General features: G+C 42.3%; 1 protein-coding gene across 1 annotated transcript; it reads right to left on the bottom strand.

Moving 5' to 3' along the window:
- Positions 1-3,261: 3,261 nt before the first annotated feature.
- On the bottom strand, positions 3,262-13,194 carry LOC115394036 (tomoregulin-1-like). Its single transcript, XM_030099159.1, has 10 exons — positions 12,660-13,194; positions 7,606-7,715; positions 7,130-7,259; positions 6,992-7,018; positions 6,529-6,619; positions 6,033-6,181; positions 4,904-4,951; positions 4,699-4,819; positions 4,399-4,560; positions 3,262-4,249 (listed from the first exon to the last, which is right to left on the bottom strand). Exons 1-10 carry the CDS (start codon positions 12,778-12,780, stop codon positions 4,165-4,167), a joined length of 1,044 nt encoding a protein of 347 aa, XP_029955019.1. The 5' UTR covers positions 12,781-13,194; the 3' UTR covers positions 3,262-4,164.
- Positions 13,195-17,706: the final 4,512 nt, after the last annotated feature.

Below are 17,706 nucleotides of genomic sequence, written 5' to 3' on the forward strand. Positions count from 1 at the left end.
CTGGCCTCAGAATGAAAGGCTTGGTTTTCAGAAAGCGTTCTCAACTCGAACGCTCGCCATCGCTGCCATCTTTGATGGTCACCGGAGCCAAGTGGTCCAAGTTTGGGGGGAAGGGGAGGAGTCTGGAGCGGGAGGTGCAAACGACACAGCTGAAGATCGGTCATAAAGATCAACCGACTTCTGTTTATATTAATCATGTGATCGCTGTTAAACGGGATTCGGATTCAAGTAATGAAAAATAGGAATTATATTTGGAAGTTACTTCACTGTGTACTGTTACTTAATTCACGCATTAGGTTCAGCTACAGTCGCATCAGATAGTGGGATGAAAATGCTTTATAACTGGGAGGAAGATGCTCTGCAACCTGATAGCGAGCTAGCCTCTTTTCATACATGCTAATGACCAAACGATCATCGCAATGTTTCTAAAAACAGTTTAGCAGGTTGAGTTAAAGTTTAAGAAGGATTATCGGTATTGGCCTGATTGGATGGCCGAAGGAAGGAAGGAAGGAAGAAGGTGTGAGGACGAGGAGAGAATGAGTAGAGGTGAGAATGGAGGGATGGAGTCAGATGAAGAGAGAAGAGGGGACTCCCCACCATCTAAACCCCTCCACCAGCTGCTACCTATAATTATCCTGCCGTCACCGCTATATTTAACTCCACCTCGGCTTCAGCAGCCACTTTTCACCTTCCTTTACTCCGGCAGTCGGGTGGAATCCAAAATTTCACATGTTGATAGGTTCACTTTCATTGAAAAGAAAGTAAAACCCACCAAACTACTGTGGAAAATGCAGATATACACTGTTTTACTGTCAAAATTACCATAGTAAACATATTGCAAGATACATATTGCAAAAGACTGACTGAACTGCAAAAAGTTGTTTGCATGCATTCTTGTTCTGCAAGTTCAAAATGATGCATTTTAAGAATGAAAAAAATGCAGTAAATGGTGAAAGATTGAGAGACGATTTGCTGACTGTCCAGGTAGATGCAAACAACTGAAAAACGACCAAAGCAAAAATGTCAACGATGTCTTCTTAAATAATGCTGATGGTGGGAAATGCCCACACACAGGTGATAGGAAAAACAAGTACAGGGGAAAGAATAGTGGTGCTTGGGGAGATTTAATTCAAAATAAATTAAAGTAATTCAAAACGAGTTGTTTCATTTGCATTTTAAATGACAGACCAAACACACACCAATGTGGTTCTGAGTGGAAAAAAAAACAAAAACTGTAAAATAAGTGGTAAACTATGTTGTTAAAAGCTCTGCCTAAAAATATGAAAATGTACGAGCAAATGTGAGCATAAGTACCATCATCCATCTGGAAGAGACTTTATCTGTTTGTTGATTGAAAGTCCTCAGTTCGGTATTTCAGAATGAGGAAAAACATGTTTTACAATGCACCAAGTTTTTATTTTTTTTAACTTGCTTTCTTTATATGTTGATAACAATTTGTCAGATTTTGAAAATCAGGAGCTCGCTGTGGGAGTGAGTGGCAGTTTAGTCCATATTTGAGACATGTGAAGCAGGAGCATCATGCTTTGTGTTCAGTTTGTCATAAACATGAAGAAATGAGGGGGAAAGTTTCAGTGAATTGAGATCAGACCTGGAGGCCGATCCTCTGAGCTCTCTGAACAGCGACGTCTCTGTAGTGACATCTGGTGACTTGATGAGAAACTCCCATCTCTCCACCGACTGACACTGTTCTCTGGAGGCTGCTTCATGTTTCTGTTGTTTCCTATTCATGCTTTTTCCTCCTGTGTAAATCAAAGTTTGGCCAAAGAGCCGCCGCTCTGTAGATTGCGCTGCATTGCTCTTCAAACAAAATGCTGACTTGCAAAAACTGCAAACACTCATCTAATGTGAAACCAGAAAACAAGAAGCGACACGAGGACACAGTGGTTCAAACGTCATAATTTAATTGTAGTTCATCTACAGCACAGTCTAAACAACAACTTCACTGGTTTCATGCATTATGCAACATCTACAGTAAAACCGGCCGGATCCATTCAGGCGCCGCACGGACCATCACTTACAAAGAAAAGAAGAAAAAAAACAAACAAACAAACAAAACAACCTGATCCGATTTTGCAACGCTTGAATTGACCTCGGCCTCAGCTTATCAATCTACTCCTTCTACCACGAGAAAACATCCAACACGGACAATTCGTACCATCGTCACAAATTATACTTTAAAAAAAAAAAAAAAAAAGAAGAAGAAGAAGAAGAGAACCCCACAAAGTCATTTAAATTAGCGAGTCTGTCAAAAAACACACACACAAAGAAACCCCCCAGTTGGAGTCCATTTCCGGAATGGCGTCATCTGAAAATTAGGCAATAAAATAATTCTAACAACAAGCTGTACATGTTGGTTTGTACCGTTATTATTCTTTTAAGCAGTAGAAAAAACAGCATTTTGGTTCTTCGGGCGCGTCCCATCATCACGATACAAAACAGTTCAAATAATCTAGCTTAACATGTCATCTTCGACCCTGTGAGACGCTACAAAACGAAAAAAAAAAATAACAAAGCCAGCGGAGAGCCAACACAAAAACACAACAGGCCGCTTCAGTGGTCCCTGATAATCCTGTACTCCCAGTGCAGAGCGCCCCCCGGAGAATTAAGGCGTTATGACACGTTTGTGGCAGTTAATCAAACACGCTAAAGAAAAGAGGATGTTCAACCTTCAAAACGGCCATAAAAAAACCAACCGAATGTCTAGAAAACTCCCAAAATGTAAAAGTTACATGAATCTCATGAAGTAGTTAAATTCCTGCATGTGGCGAATGCGCTGCTGAATAATTTTAGCTGCATTTTAAGTACCGCCGGAACGATCTGTGGAATGAACAAACCAACTCGCCACTTCGTACCAGAAGATGGTGAAGTGAGTCACTCTGAAAGAAGCAGCAGATTCAGAGCGAAAAAGAGAATTTTAAGTGTTTTTTGGCAAAAACTAACAGCGAATGGTGACAGAGTGACTCACTGCTGCCACCCAGCGCACAAATGTGATATTAACGGAATCATACATACTGTACCTTTAACATCCACTCTTTGAAATTATGTGGCTTAAATTAAAAGATATATATAAAAATACTAAATTATAAAGAAAAAAAAGTAACGCAGGATATGTTATTTTTCTCAGAATTAATAAAAGATTTATTTGTTGCTTAAATTCAGTTAATTAAATTCTAAGGTAAAAAAATGGAATATCACTTTATATGTAATTATTTTTTTTAAGTTTTCTTCATATAAGAAGTTTTATCTACTTTATCAAGAAGTTAATGACATGTATTCACATTTTGTTACATCCGCTAACTGGAAATCCAACAAATCATCACTATTTGTTGAGAATATAACCCTGAAATAGCTTGTTTTTATGACTTTGCATTAGCATTAAAAACACATCCTCAATCATTCAGACCCTCAAAGATGAACATCCTCTTATCACACTGTTTTACTTGGTATCTGAACACCTCCCAAAATGACCGAATATCGAAATTTTTCTGTTCATTTCAGGCTAGAAGAAACTGAAAAATTAAAGGAAAAACTTGTATTCCAGCCACATATTAAATGTTCTTCATGCGTTGAGTCTCGTCTACTTTTTGGACTCAGCTATAATGTTAAGTAACGATTCAAATCGAATGATTTTAGAGGTACACAGGAAGTGTTCAGCAGCTTTAGGATCATTTCAAACAGCTAAATGTAAAAGACAAAGCACAAAAAAAAAAAAAAAACTGTCGGCGTGCGTCCCACAGGATGAAAATAAAAAGACACAATCTGAGTTTTCCCACTTGTGGACGGTCCAGAGTGACGATACAATCAGATAAATAAGGTTTTCGTCTGTTGTCGGAGGATCCACAGTGTTTCAGAGTCTGAGAGGACGGCAGCAGCGCGACGAGCCGGACCCCGGAAAATAAAAGAGTCGTCTGCGCTGAGGGGGGGAAAAAAAAAAAACAAGATCGTAGAGGGGAAAGAAGCAGAATAATAAGGCCCCTTAAGAAGAAATCCATAACATCAGGAAAAAAAAAAAAAAAAAAGGCGGGGAAACCAAGAGGCACCAAAAAGTGGAGATATAAAAAACCGCAGTCTGTTGGTGTGGTACGAAAAATTGGACTTGGTTAGATTTATATAAAAAACATGAGAAAAGGGGGGCGAGGGCAGCTACATCATCCTGGAGGACGTTCCTGAAGGGAAGTGACCCAGGTGCTGCTTCTGTCGGCGGCCGCGCTTCGTTTTGTTGCATCTCCTGCAGGACAAAAGCAAAGCGGCGCGTCAGCGCCCAGTGCGGTAAAACACATTGTTTCTGTAAATCGTTTTTCAGAAAACCTCATATGTCTTGAACATTTCTTAGTTCCAGAGGAGGAAATCTAAAGCAGCTGCGGCTGCGAGCGCCACCTGGTGAAGCACATGACCACGGCCACGATGACGGCGATCTGCACGGCTCCGATGATGGCGGCGATGAGGACGTAGTGCAGCTTCTGGCCGCTGGGCACCACGTACAGGATGTTGAAGTCCAGCAGCTGGTCGCACTGAGGACCGCCGTAAGCCGCCTCACACCTGACGCACACAAGAAGACACACTTAGCGGTCTCGTTTTTGTAAGACGGCATCATTCTATAAGAGGCGCTACGACGAAGAGGATCTCAGGATCTAAAACCTCTTAAAAATAAAGTCGTTGGTGTCTGAAGGATTTTACCTGCAGGTGGGCAGGTTGTGTCTCATCTCACACTGGCCGTGTTCACAGAACTGGGCGTAGTCCTCGGGGCAGGGGGCGGGGCTGTCGGCAAAGCCCTCCCCCTCTCCGGGTTTGGACACAGCTGGAAGCAGGGAAAAAAAGATGGTTTATGATTGGCTGCAGAGAGAGTGAGAAAGAGAGAGGGCGGGCGAGCGAGACGCCTCACCGTAAATGTCTGGTTTGTTCTTCATGCCGTCGTCCTTCCGGCTTTTATCTGGAAGCAAAGGAAAGATGTGTTTGTTCACTTTGCTTTAGAAAGAGGATCTTTCTAGATCTTCAGCATCAACATGATCGTCAACATCAGTTCAAAAAGAAACTAAAAAAAACACCGAGCCAGCTCGAAATTAGCCTCGATTCAGTCCGAAACACTGTCTGAAGAAACAAACAGAAAATCATCTCCAGATCAATTCAGAATGAGCTGAAGTATGTCCAAAACTGTACAGTTTAAACAACTACAGTGTCTGTTATTGAATTAGTACAAAAAAAGATGTTTAATATGGCAAAAACATTCTGAAATATTGCAATGTTAGTCTGCTGCAAATCCAAAAAATAGTCAAAAAAATCCTCCCAAACCAGATGAAACCCCGTCTGAAGCACAGCCTGAACACCGCTCTGAATTCACTATGAAATGAGGTTGAAAATCAAACTTGTAAAACTCGTCTGAAGCTGAAAGTCAAGCACATAACATCCAATCCAGCTGCTATCAGTAAGTCCTCTCAAGTGAACCAGGGAGGGTTTTTTTTTTCTGCGCTTCTCCTTTGAAATGAAACGTGTGGACTCCTGTCGACCCTGCTGAAGAGACGACTTGAGAATAAATTTGAATAAAATCTAGAGAACGTGAAGGAGAAGAGGACAGAACAAACATGGATGTGAAAAAAGAAAACAACAACAGCAAGGAGAGCAGGAGGTCATCGTGTTAAAATGTGACCAGCTGGAGGTTCAGTCAGCCGTGTTAATCCCACAACCCCCTCCGTGTGTGTGTGTGTGTGTGTGTGTGTGTGTGTGTGTGCGTGTGTGTGCGTGTGTGTGTTTGGCTTTTAAAAGGTTGTTTCAGGGTTACAGTTGGGGATTGAATCCGCCATCGAGGGTCCTCACAGCTCCACAGAAACAGGCGTGTGTTCAGATTGGGGTCAGGTCGTCATTCAATATAAATGAACTGAAACCCTTCTGATCCCTTTCTCCCCTCCGCGCTCACGGCATCCCTTCTTTCTCTGCCTCTTTTCTGCTTTATGCCCCCACACCTCCATCGCTTACCCCCCCTGAAACCCCGCCCCCCCTCCTCCCAGTCCACTCACCTTGGCACCGCCCCACGTGTTTGATGTCGATCTTGAGCTGCTTGAGGCAGGACGCCTCCCGGACGTGACACGGCGTGTCGTAGGTGACGCCGTTGCTGCCGCACACCGGGTTGTCGTTGTGACCGTTACACACGATGTTGCACATGCAGCTGAACACACACACACACACACACACACACACACACACACACACACACACACACACACACACACACACACACAAAATTAGAACAATTAAAATCCCCTCATCAGGCTGCAGCTGTGTGGTCATCTATATGAGGGTAATTGTTGTGGTTTATTACAGATGTGCGTTCTCGTGGGGTTTTAATTTAAATGACATGCTTGATGAAGACAGATCCGGCACTGGCGACTTTAAATGTGCAGCCCGTGCTTTATGTTTCCATGGTGACGCAGGCCCGTACGTTCAAAAAGAGACCCGTCTTTGGACACAAAGTTAAAAGACGTCCACGTGACTGCCGAGACATGAGGAACTCACAGCATGTCCTCAGAGTCTTCGTCGCACTCGGCTCCAAACTTGCAGTTTCCACATTTGGAGGTTTTCTTCCCACGACCGGAGCCTTCATCGTCTGCAGAGAGCATCAGAACATCGTCAACACGTCAATCAATAACCTATATAAGGCAACACAGATTTTAGTATGAAGGGTTAATTTATCAGGAAGGAGATGAGCTTGTGTCATGGTATGACATCATACCATACTGTAAAATCATGACATCACACTAACATAACTTTCTAATGACATAATGCTGTTCTGTAACGGAACTCGACTGTGAGTTCATTGCATTAATTTCAATGATTTACTGCTGGAAAAACAACAAAAGGTAAACTGAAAAACAGTTCCTTTCAGTTTTTTGCATACTGATGCTTCAAACAACCTGTACAAGTCGACATCGTGTTGATTTTGGTGACACAGATGTGTGCATGTGGTGGAGCGACTCACCTCCGTCTCCTGAACCTGAACCAGTGTCTGGAAAAGAAAGGGAGAAGTTCATGTAACAGCAGGAATTCTTTCTATTGCATATCTCGACCCGAAAAACCATCCGACGATCAGTGAGCCACTTGTGTATGCATGTGTTACCGTGGTAACAGGGTCCTTCAGACACGAGGCTGATGGCTCTCTGCTTCTTGCAGGCGGCTCTTCTCAAGAAACACTCGTTCTGGTACGTGTCTCCGTTCGACCCACACACAGGGATATACTTCTTATGGCACTGAAGGACAGAAAACACAACATTTAAAACGGTTGCGAAAACCAAATGCAAATAGATTAATAATTATAGCAGCAAAAAATGACAGAAAATAGACACAAAATACAAATGATCACAAAAGGACACGAGTCAAAAAGACTAGGTAAATCAAAAAGTTTTCTAAAACACACAGAAAATATGTAAATCCAACTATAAATATAAATGATGAAACCATAAAACACAACCCCACACGACACAACAACAACAAAAACAAAACTCCACAGACAGAAGAACTCACAAAGGGCAGGACATAACTGGAAACGACAAAATGAGGAAAAGACTCAAACAAAACGACCAGTGTGTGACTCACGTGAAACTGGCAGACACACTTGATATCGGCGCCGTTCTCTCGACAGGTTCCTCCAAAGCGACACGTCCCGGCGTCGCACACGCGCAGGTCGCTCTTCTTTTCAGACAGATCTGAAAACGAACATCGAAAAAGCACAAGCACCCCCAAGAATTTATTTCTGAGGTCTGTTTTTTCTTTTGTTTTCATTAAACTTGCCCGACGTACTGCAACGTACCACTTGAGACATTTGAAACTTACAAGCAAGCTAGCATACTGAAAGCAACACATTTATTTATCTACTATTATAGATAATTCAAGATACTTTCAGATGCATTTAATGTCAAAAAAACAAATTAGGGCAATAGAGAGGCCTTGCGATGAATGAACTCTTCACAAGTCAAGAATACCAAACAGCTGAAACACCCACGCACACACACACACTATTATCCAGGGTAGTAATTTCCTGATAGCAGCTGATTGGCCAACGGCCTGCAGGCTAGCCAATTAGAGCTTGTAATTACAGAGGCCGTGACCCCCGCCTCCTCTGTAATTAGTAAATACCTCCGTGTGCTGAGCCAGCCGCATCGACCTGCTGACACACACACATGCACGAGCCAGCATCTCCCGTTGCCACGGTAACAGCAACGCTTGTTTACGGAGCGAGCGGGGTCTGCGGGGATGTCGCGGAAGCTCTGCGGGGAGTTACGGCGGGTAAACCTGACACCTACACACCGACAACAGTAAGACACAACCTGCACCAGGCTGTTTGACAGGTGTGCGTTACGAACAGGAACATGTCTGCTAATCCTCATCCTTCACTCAACGAATCACATATAAGTGACCGAAGACACAAGAACATAGAGTAGCCACATTGTTTCAGCCTTTTTGTTTAAGAAAGGTTTTAATAAGGCTGTAGTTCTTACGCCAGGCCACTAGTGGGTGCTGTGTATTTTCAATGCAACCATTCCAGATCAATATAACTATCCAAGCTCCCTTAAACTCTTCAGTATCTGCCGGGTGGAAGAAATGTCTCCATGTATGCAGATGACAGTGTTGTAAATGTTAGTAAATCATTTTTAGAAAATGGCTGTTAAATTTGTAAGAGTAACGCATGTCGCACTCTAAAAGCCATTTTCAATGTCTCCCAACACAGGTGTTCTATAAAATCCGGTCCTATTGTAGCTGACTGTGGTGAAGCCTTCACCTACTATTACTATTACTATTACTTCACCTAGCAACATTACTATTGCAACAACACATCACCAGTAGGGTAAAGCTAACCTGTCTCACGACGGTCTAAACCCAGCTCATGTTCCCTATTATTGGGTGAACAATCCAACGCTTGGTGAATTCTGCTTCACAATGATAGGAAGAGCCGACATCGGACAATCTAAAAGCGACGTCGCTATGAACGCTTGGCCGCCACAGGCCAGTTGTCCCTGTGGTAACTTTTCTGACACCTCCTGCTTAAAACTCAAAAAGTCAATGGAAAAGGACAAGTCGCACAAAAGGATCCAAAGTGGAACATTGCGACAAGAAAACTGAATTTATACCCGGAGAAGCTGCAGGCAGCACAACACTCAGTTTGAGCTGTGGTTTAGTTAATGATCAAAACTCAGTCCAGAATGAAATAAATTTATAAAAGCATTCCAAAAATTGTTCCCAAATATTGAAATTAGTACTCTGTAAGGGCAAAACCTAACTATGTGTACTATGTAAAAGAGCCACAGCACTGTAGAAAACAACCATTAACAACAACAACAAAACCTATAAATGATTTCCACAGTGATGCACAGATGTAAAAATGTAAAAACTACCAACATTTACAAAACAAAACAACCAAAAAAGAGACATAAAAGAATAATGATGCTGCACAAAGGCAAATGATCAGCATTCAAGAGTGTTTTGGACTGAGGAAAAAATGACATCTGATGCACTAAAAGTGTTTTCAGTCATGAATAATGATGAATAAAACTCAAAGAATATCAAATCAGTTAGAGTACATCTAAAGCCAGGTCCTCAGCCAGATTAATTATAGAAAAATATATAGTTATTGTAATTTTATTCAACCATCACATCATCTACACTATTTTTGATGATAGTACAAATACAAATCACAGGAAGTAGAAGTCTCATGAGATTAGAAATGACTTTCAGATAAAACTGTTACTGAACTAAAGTGTGTCGCTGAGATGTGAACTGGGTTTCAGACGGCGATTAAAACTTTGCGACGCCAACGAGTCAGTGAACTGTGAAGACGGCGGCTTCATCTGAGAGCGAGAGAAAGGAAACGCCGCGTTCAACAACAGCCACCAGCAGCACGCCGAGGACACGGCGGCAGCACCAGGCCCGATGAAGTGAGTGAAGGACGACACATTTAATACACCGTCGTGAACAGGAAATGTAAAATACGTTAAATCTCTATCATTTCTGAGGTTCTTTAAGATGCGTGGAATAGCTGAAGTACTGCAGAGAGCATCCAGGGATCAGCTCAGAAGAAAGAGTTTTCTGGTGTTATCAGAGCCGTGGAGCAGCGATCTGTGCTGAGGGGGGGAGCCACACTCACAAAGGTCAGCGCGCAAAGCCCATCAACCTCCAGCTGAAGCGAAAGAGCACTTTCATCCTCTGAGGACGAGTCGAGTCTCCTCACGCTCCGGCGGCTTCATCATCTCCCTACTTCTCGCATCGCCTCGTCCTCAACTTTCTCCCTCCTCGGCGTGGAGAGGCCAGATTATCCCCCGATAAACAGGCCTAGCGCACTCAAACCCTCATTTCAACGCTCCAGTTTGCACACGATGACATTCATTATGTTATTCTTATTAAATCACCCACTGAATTTGTGAATTTCGTATTTACATGAGCATGCAGTTTGATGAATTTATCAATATTTCGAATATTGTATATTATTAAAGTTGTAATTTACAATGATATATCAACATAATCTGGAATTTTTCAGTTTTTCTAGAGATTTAACAAGTGGAAGTAGCAGAAATAGTAAAGCAAACAATTAAATTATGTAATCCCCCAAAAGATTGGGTGATTTCTTTTTACTCTTTATTGAGCACTCACAAATATAAATGCATCATTTTAACCCTGTGGTGTTTGAATATTTCTATACTCAAAGACTTTAGAGTCAGTTAGATAATACTCTTATTATATACAAAATATATATTCAATCCTCTCTTGGATTCAAACTGAAGTTACAGAAAGTAGTACAGAAATCTGTGTTTGGATTTTGACACTTATTACACATATTACTGGACTTTTTCTGTGTATGCTTCAATCTAGATACAGAAAAGCTCATGTTCAACACCATTTCCTGTTCAGGCTGCATGGGTCGGAAGACCACCAGTGTTCAGCAGGAATCAAACTCCAAAATCAGGATCCCTCCACCCCGAGATTGCAGGAGGAAGGAGGAGAAGCTCTCGCGGTTTGTCTGATCGACAAACACACACAACACGTGTCTCAGAAAAGACAAACTCACAGCTCCCGTGTTTAATTCGGGTTTGTTTCAGCCGTCTGAACGACAAAAGTGCTGCGGAGCGGGGGAAAGAAAGGAGGGCAGAGCGCCGCGTCGTCCCGGGAGAACATCTGCGAGCGAGCTGAGGCCGGTGAGTTGAAAGGAAAAAGTTCTGAGCTTCTGGAAATAGAAAATCAAACATCTCTCCTCCTTCAGATCCCCCCCCAAAAAACACAAGAAGCCGCACCATCAAACGCACTGAGGGGACTTATTTTAGCTGCCACATCTGGAAGTTTAGATGAAGAATGCCAAAAGTTCAAGTGGCACGGTGGAGCAGTGGTTGGCACTGTCATCTCACAGCAAGAAATACAAGTTTGATGCTGGATGTAGAAGTTACGGTTATGCCAGGAAGTTTTTGACTGTGATTTGAACTGTGAGCAGGTAAGTGGCACGGTGCGGCAGCGGTTAGCACTGTCGCCTCTGAAGAAATGCACAAGTTTGATTCCAAATCCATGTTCTTCCTGCTTCAAAATTATATTTTAGTGGTGAAATCATCATAAACCAGAGTCTTGTTGTTCCTTTACTGTCATTATGTGGTGAAGCACAAAGAAATATGTTAAAAGTTGCCATCTGGCAGCCAGAACACCAGGTCTGAGTCCGGGTTTATCTTTGATCTGGTGAACAACCTCAGTTCCAGTCCAGCTTTCTTCTTATATATTGTGAGTTTTAAGGTGGACTCCAGTCTCGCAGGGGATTAAATGGTTGATTCGAACCTAAATACAGCATGGGTGTATGGTGGAGAGCTTTTCATTTACCACAAGAAGAAACAGGTTTGATTCCAGGAACTTTGAAAAGTGTGCATGTTCTCCCTGTGAGCTTCTGACATTAGATCATTAAAACTATAAAGCTAGACAAGGGGGAACATGCAAACTCCAAACAGAAAGGTCTAAATGTCAGAGTTAAACCCAATTTATCTCTCGCTGTGAGTGCAAACCACTGCCGCACCGTGCCAGAGACAGCAGCAGCGCTCATCCAAATCAGAAACCCACCAGAGAATAACATGGATGACACACTAATAAGCCCTCAGCTTCCAGGCTATTTAAAGGGCCGGTTCACAAAAAAAATCAGTTGGAAATGTTGCCCTGAGGTGGCAGGTGACTTATTCTGCCCCGGAGCCTTCAGGACTGACTGATTCTGCCCCGGAGCCTTCAGGAGGGGATTCAGAGCGGCGCAGATGGAACATATGCTGAGCAGCTCCACATATGCTCCTACACACAGTCCAAGCCACCGCCTTCTCCTCCCTGTAATTAACCCTGAAAATAGAGCCTGGTTAAAGTGAGGAGTGGTCAGGACGCAAGCACACACACACACACACACACACACACACACACACACACACACACACACACACACACACAGGTGAAACATCTGTTCCTCTTCCATCAGGGCTCACAGGTGTTATTAACTTCCTGTTGCCGTGACCGGACGTCAGGTAGCCTCCATCCATCTGGATCACGTGGTGTGATCCGTGCACGTTCGGGTGGCCTTTGACCTGCACGCACCTGCAGCCTACACACACACACATCGTATCTCTCCCTCCTGGAGCGCATCTCACCTGGGCAGTCGGCGGCCTTCCCGGGGCCGCAGTCCGCCGATCCGCCGCGGGGGAAGGAGCTCCGAGCGGCGGGGAGGAGCAGCAGGAGCAGCAGGCAGGAGAACCGGCACACCGGAGCCATGATGGAGGAGGAGGGAGGGAGGAAGAGGGGCAGAGGGACTGGAAGGTCAGACGGATGGTAAAGGAGGTTTAAAGGGGGCAGATATGTTCACGCAGAGGTAGATAGATGTTGTTTTTATGGGAGGTGGAGGAGGATGAAAAGCCAAAAAGAAGACAAAGGAATAATAAAAAAAAAAAAAGGTTTTTCAGGAGTCCAGTATGAATCCACCCCAGAGGAATAAAAACCAGAGGAACTGATTGAATGTTGCAGCCAATTAAAGAGCGTAAATCCTGCGCTGCTCCATGTGTCGGAACAAACTCCGTCCAGCGCCTCTCAGGAGAAAGGCTCCATGCTGGAGAAAGGCGAGCAAATAGGCTAGAAAACACGCGGAGAAAGCCGGGAGGAGGGCTGCGAGACGAAGCCCCCCGATAACAAAGCAAAAAAAAAAAAAAAAAAAGCAGGGCCTGGGGCTTCGGCGCAGCGACCCCCCCGCGCCTCCGCCACCCCCTTAAAGCGGTCTGCTCACAGCCCGGACGGAGCCTCCATCCCCCAGCCCCCAGCCCCCGCTGCTCCCGCTCCTGCCCCTGCTGCCGAGCTCCCCGACCGGCCGGGAACAACCAAGGGGCGCCGCCGAGACGAAGATCCAGGTGGAGGTCCGGAGCGGCTCTCTGCGTGCCTCCAGGCCGGAGCGGAGCGACTGTGCGCCGGGGAAGGAGGACGGCTGAGGTCGGTCTGTGGGACCGGGACTTCCTTTTTTTTTTTTTTTTTTTTTTTTTGTCCTCCTGCTCCTTCTCCCCTGAATCACATCAACAAAGGCCCGGACCACGTGACCCACCGGAGACCACTCCCACACACGCACACACTGGGAGACAATCACATATCCCTGCATGCTTTGCTGCTGACCTAATCTCACTGCCCCATTTACTCACACTGGCATCACAAATAATAATAATAATAATAATAATTAAAAAAGCACCTGCACACGTGAGGTAAATAAAAACAGCAGCTAAGGGCTGATGGGAAACTCTCACACTCTGCAGGCATCTGCTCTCGTGTTGGCCTGATGGTGGCGCTACAGGACGCACTGTCAGTTTACCAGAGGCTTCAAAGTGTGCAGGGATTAGAAGATTACATTAGTTTTGGAGCTTTAATGCGAACAAACAAGGTAATTACCTGGTGATACCACCTATTATAACAGTAATCTGAAACATTATTCTGCCTTATTCCCCATTAATAAATGTGGATTACATGATTAGGACCAGTGGTTTTCACAATCTGAGGAAATTAGAGTTTTGGCAGAGCTTCAGCCACATTGAATTCCCCCAACTTTAACACATGCCTGACTCCAAGTGGTAAACAGTAACTTTAAATTGCCTGTGAGTGTCTTCTTGTTGTTCTACCAAACCTGCCTTCACCCAGAGTCAGCTGAGACTGAATTTGATAGAGCAGTACAGATTATTTTTTTGTAAAAGCCTCATTGTTCATGAAGAAACTCCTTCTTTCCTCGTGCCTTTAGACTGAATAACACGGATATGTAATCAGTGTGGTATTTTTGCACTTTCTTGCACACAATGCACATCAGTGCATCCAGTATTGTGGAAATGCTGATGTTTTTCTCCACTTGGCCATGTTTTAGAAAGGTAGCTTGTGTTTCTTATGTATTAGCTTTGCTGCTGCAAGGACATAAAGTTTCTCAACATGCATCAATAAAGTATCTGTCTAGATGTCCTGATGAATGCATTAAAATGAAAATGCAGGAATTAATTTTTGTTATTTTTTTTTTAGACTTTCTGACAGACAAACACAAAGAACAGCCATGTCTTTGTTCTGGTGTCGAGATCCATCAAAGCTCCTCCACATGTCACTCCAAACACAAATATGTTCACGCCTCGGCAGCATTCACGGGGCTGTGTGCTCTGAAAAGGTCAAAATGTGAAGCTAAATATAATGTTAAAAGTTACAATGACAGTAATTCCTAAACAAATAGCTGAGCCAGTTGTTGCTGGCAGCACTATATTTTAACCCCCTGGAAAGAGAATATATTTTAAAGTGGACGATGATTTCCTTAGATTAAAATCTAAATTAAATTTACATTAAAATTTAAATCTTTGCAAAAAAAATACTCTGACATTTATTGAAATGAGAACTTAAATATTATTCATTTTAATTCAGAGGAAAACATTTTTTTTTTTAAACAAATAACTGCAGATTGTCACTGGCGGCCTGCAGCCAGCAGAGGGCGCGCTCAGTCTGCAGGAACCAGAGATTTTCAATTTACAAACACAAACATGTTTGGAAATTGAACAAGTCAGTCTTTCTTTTAAAATAACCTTTTGTTGTTACATCCACCATGAAACACAACAATTTGTGCGTGTCAAATGTTAAGAAGCCATGCTGCCACGTCCTACACATCACTACTCCGCAGTTTAGGGTTCGAGGCCCGTTTGAGCTGAGATAAAACAAAGCCGAGGTGCTCTGGATGTCATGCAGCCCTCAGCTCTTCATTAGAGCTTGTTAATACCATTTTATAGGATGCAAATAAAACATCTGGAAATGGAATATTCCATTACTGTTACTGAATGATTCTTCAAGAATGAGTTGCTTTTGGACTTTTTGGAGTCTAAATTTAAACCACTATGTGCATTTTAGGTAATATTAACATATAACAGACATGAATCTCTGTTTTACCTGCTTTCTGTGCAGAATAGATATGATCGGAAGTGGTGTCAGAATGAGGCAAAATACAAGAGTTTTAGCTTTTAAAAGTAAAGCGTTGTCGTAACTTAAAAAATTCTTGAAGTTGAACACCGATATCATCAGTAGTTCTGTAAAACACAACCACTGAATCATTTTGACTGTCAGACGTTTGCTGTCATTGATTTGAATGAAACAGGAAGAAATAAGGAAGTTATCAGATAATGTTTCACCGAATGAAGGGCTGACACTGGGCATGCATTCTTTGGAATTGAACATTCAGAATCAGAATAACTTCATTGTCATTGTACACGTACAATGAAATTAAAACGCATCCCTGGGTGCTGTTCAGGATATTTCAGTTTATGACACATTCTTAAGATGTGGATCCACCTAGAAATACAAAACTCTCTCAGAATATTGAAGCTTTCAGATCTATAACACATTCCAAAATATTCTAGAACTGTGACATGTTAAGGCTCTTGTAGAATTCCAGAACTCTTGCATACCTGCACATATTGCAGCATCTAGACAATCGGTGTATGTTCTCACTTTAAAATTAAAGCTGTCGTGTGAATGATTTCAATCTGAGATTACACAGTCATATTGGATTCGCACAACAGTAATCATACTTAAAGTCTCCACTCTCAAAGTTAAAACTGAACTGACAACCTGAACGTTTACAAATAGAGTCCTGTAATTTTGAACATTCTTGGAGTTTTGCTGTCTTTTTACATCCGTTTATAATCTTATATCATTTTAATTGCATTCATCCACTCATTCAGTGCTGTGATCCAGCAGGTCTGTTGGATCTCTGCTGTGTTGCTGCTGCTCCTTTCCGTGTGTTTAAAGCCTTCGTACAAATCAAGTTAATATTGAGGGATAAGAGAAAAAAAAGCCTGAATTGATTTGTTGACTGTTATCAGAACAAAGTGCAGATTTTCTCTGAGCGTGAGGACACAGCGTCGCCCGAGGACATTTTCACTTAAAATGTTGGCTGGATATTGATTTTTACAAAACACACACACACACACGCACACGCACACGCACACACACACACACACGCACACCGGAATCCTGCCCGGTGTTTTCCTTTAAGCCATCTGGGCTAATTAGTTTAGTCTCCTCTCTTCTCCTTCACTCCTCTTCTCCTCTCCTCTTCCTTTGTTTTCCCATTCCTCATCCTCCTCTTCCTCCTCATCCTCCTCTTCATCTCTCTGGGTATTGAGGTTAAACTCTCCTTGAACTGAGGGATTGTTGATGTTATTTCTTTGGGATTAAAGTCAGAAACTTTAGGTCAACGCTGAGAGGTCGACAGTGTTTATATAAGGGTTTAACTTCTGACTTTATGTTTTCTCTCATCCTTTCTGAGTTTTGACAGTATCAATGTGGCTACTCTGAGATTCTCTCTCTTCTGATAAAGTATTTCATTCTGTGTCTGTATTTGGTTTTATCATGTATAAAGAGGTATTCCCTCAGTATAACTGAATAGATGTGTCATGTAGAGGGAATATGCTGTCAGTTGCATTAATTTTATGTGCACAGTGTACGTTATCATACAGTTTTTTTTTTTTTTTGTATTTTATAAACATACATTTTTCAATCAGGTGCAGCTAGGGGTCAATAATGTAATAATTAATTGTAAATGTAACAAAGGCAACAACTTGACAATAATGTTTTAAAATAGTTTTAACTGATGAGCGAGAGTGCTGTTTGGTCCCTTAATGAATAAATAATGGCTGTACCATTCACTCCGCTTTTATTTGACAAGCAAACTGTACAAAAAAAAAAAAAAGAAAATCAGCAAAAAAAGTTTTTTTTCTTTGAAAAATGCAGATCTGTTTTTATTCCTACTTTGTTTTTACATTTTAAAAAGGTTTTTGTTTGAATGTTACTATGTAAAATATAGTATTTTAAATGATTGGTAAAATGTTACAAAGTTTCAAATATTGTATATTGTGACAAGTTTATAGTTTCGTGAAGTAACTGAACCCAAACATTTCCTAATGTTTCTGTCCTTTAATATCAAAAGAGGTAGAAAGAAGTGAAGTCTATTCCACCTCCATCCTCCACCTGCATCATAGACAAGAAACTCACCGTCTGTAAGCTCAACATAAAATGAATATATTATGAGACTTATGAGATTTTAATGCTAGAACGCCTAACACCACATCACAGCTCACTGTTTTCCCACTTCTCTTTTCTTTTATTTCCCTTTTCTGCTCATTCATCACACCCACTAACCTCCATTAT

This window comes from Salarias fasciatus, chromosome 9, assembly GCF_902148845.1.
Source record: "Salarias fasciatus chromosome 9, fSalaFa1.1, whole genome shotgun sequence".
Classification (NCBI taxonomy): domain Eukaryota; kingdom Metazoa; phylum Chordata; class Actinopteri; order Blenniiformes; family Blenniidae; genus Salarias; species Salarias fasciatus.

What these genes read in the sequence shown, in the direction of transcription:
- LOC115394036 (XM_030099159.1), bottom strand. Translation starts at nt 12,780, where the DNA reads ATGGCTCCGGTGTGCCGGTTCTCCTGCCTGCTGCTCCTGCTGCTCCTC. An exon ending in TTCAGGTTCAGGAGACGGAG is followed by an intron (nt 6,620 to 6,991) that starts GTGAGTCGCTCC and finishes TGCTCTCTGCAG; the next exon opens with ACGATGAAGGCTCCGGTCGT. An exon ending in ACACGTGGGGCGGTGCCAAG is followed by an intron (nt 4,952 to 6,032) that starts GTGAGTGGACTG and finishes CTTTGCTTCCAG; the next exon opens with ATAAAAGCCGGAAGGACGAC.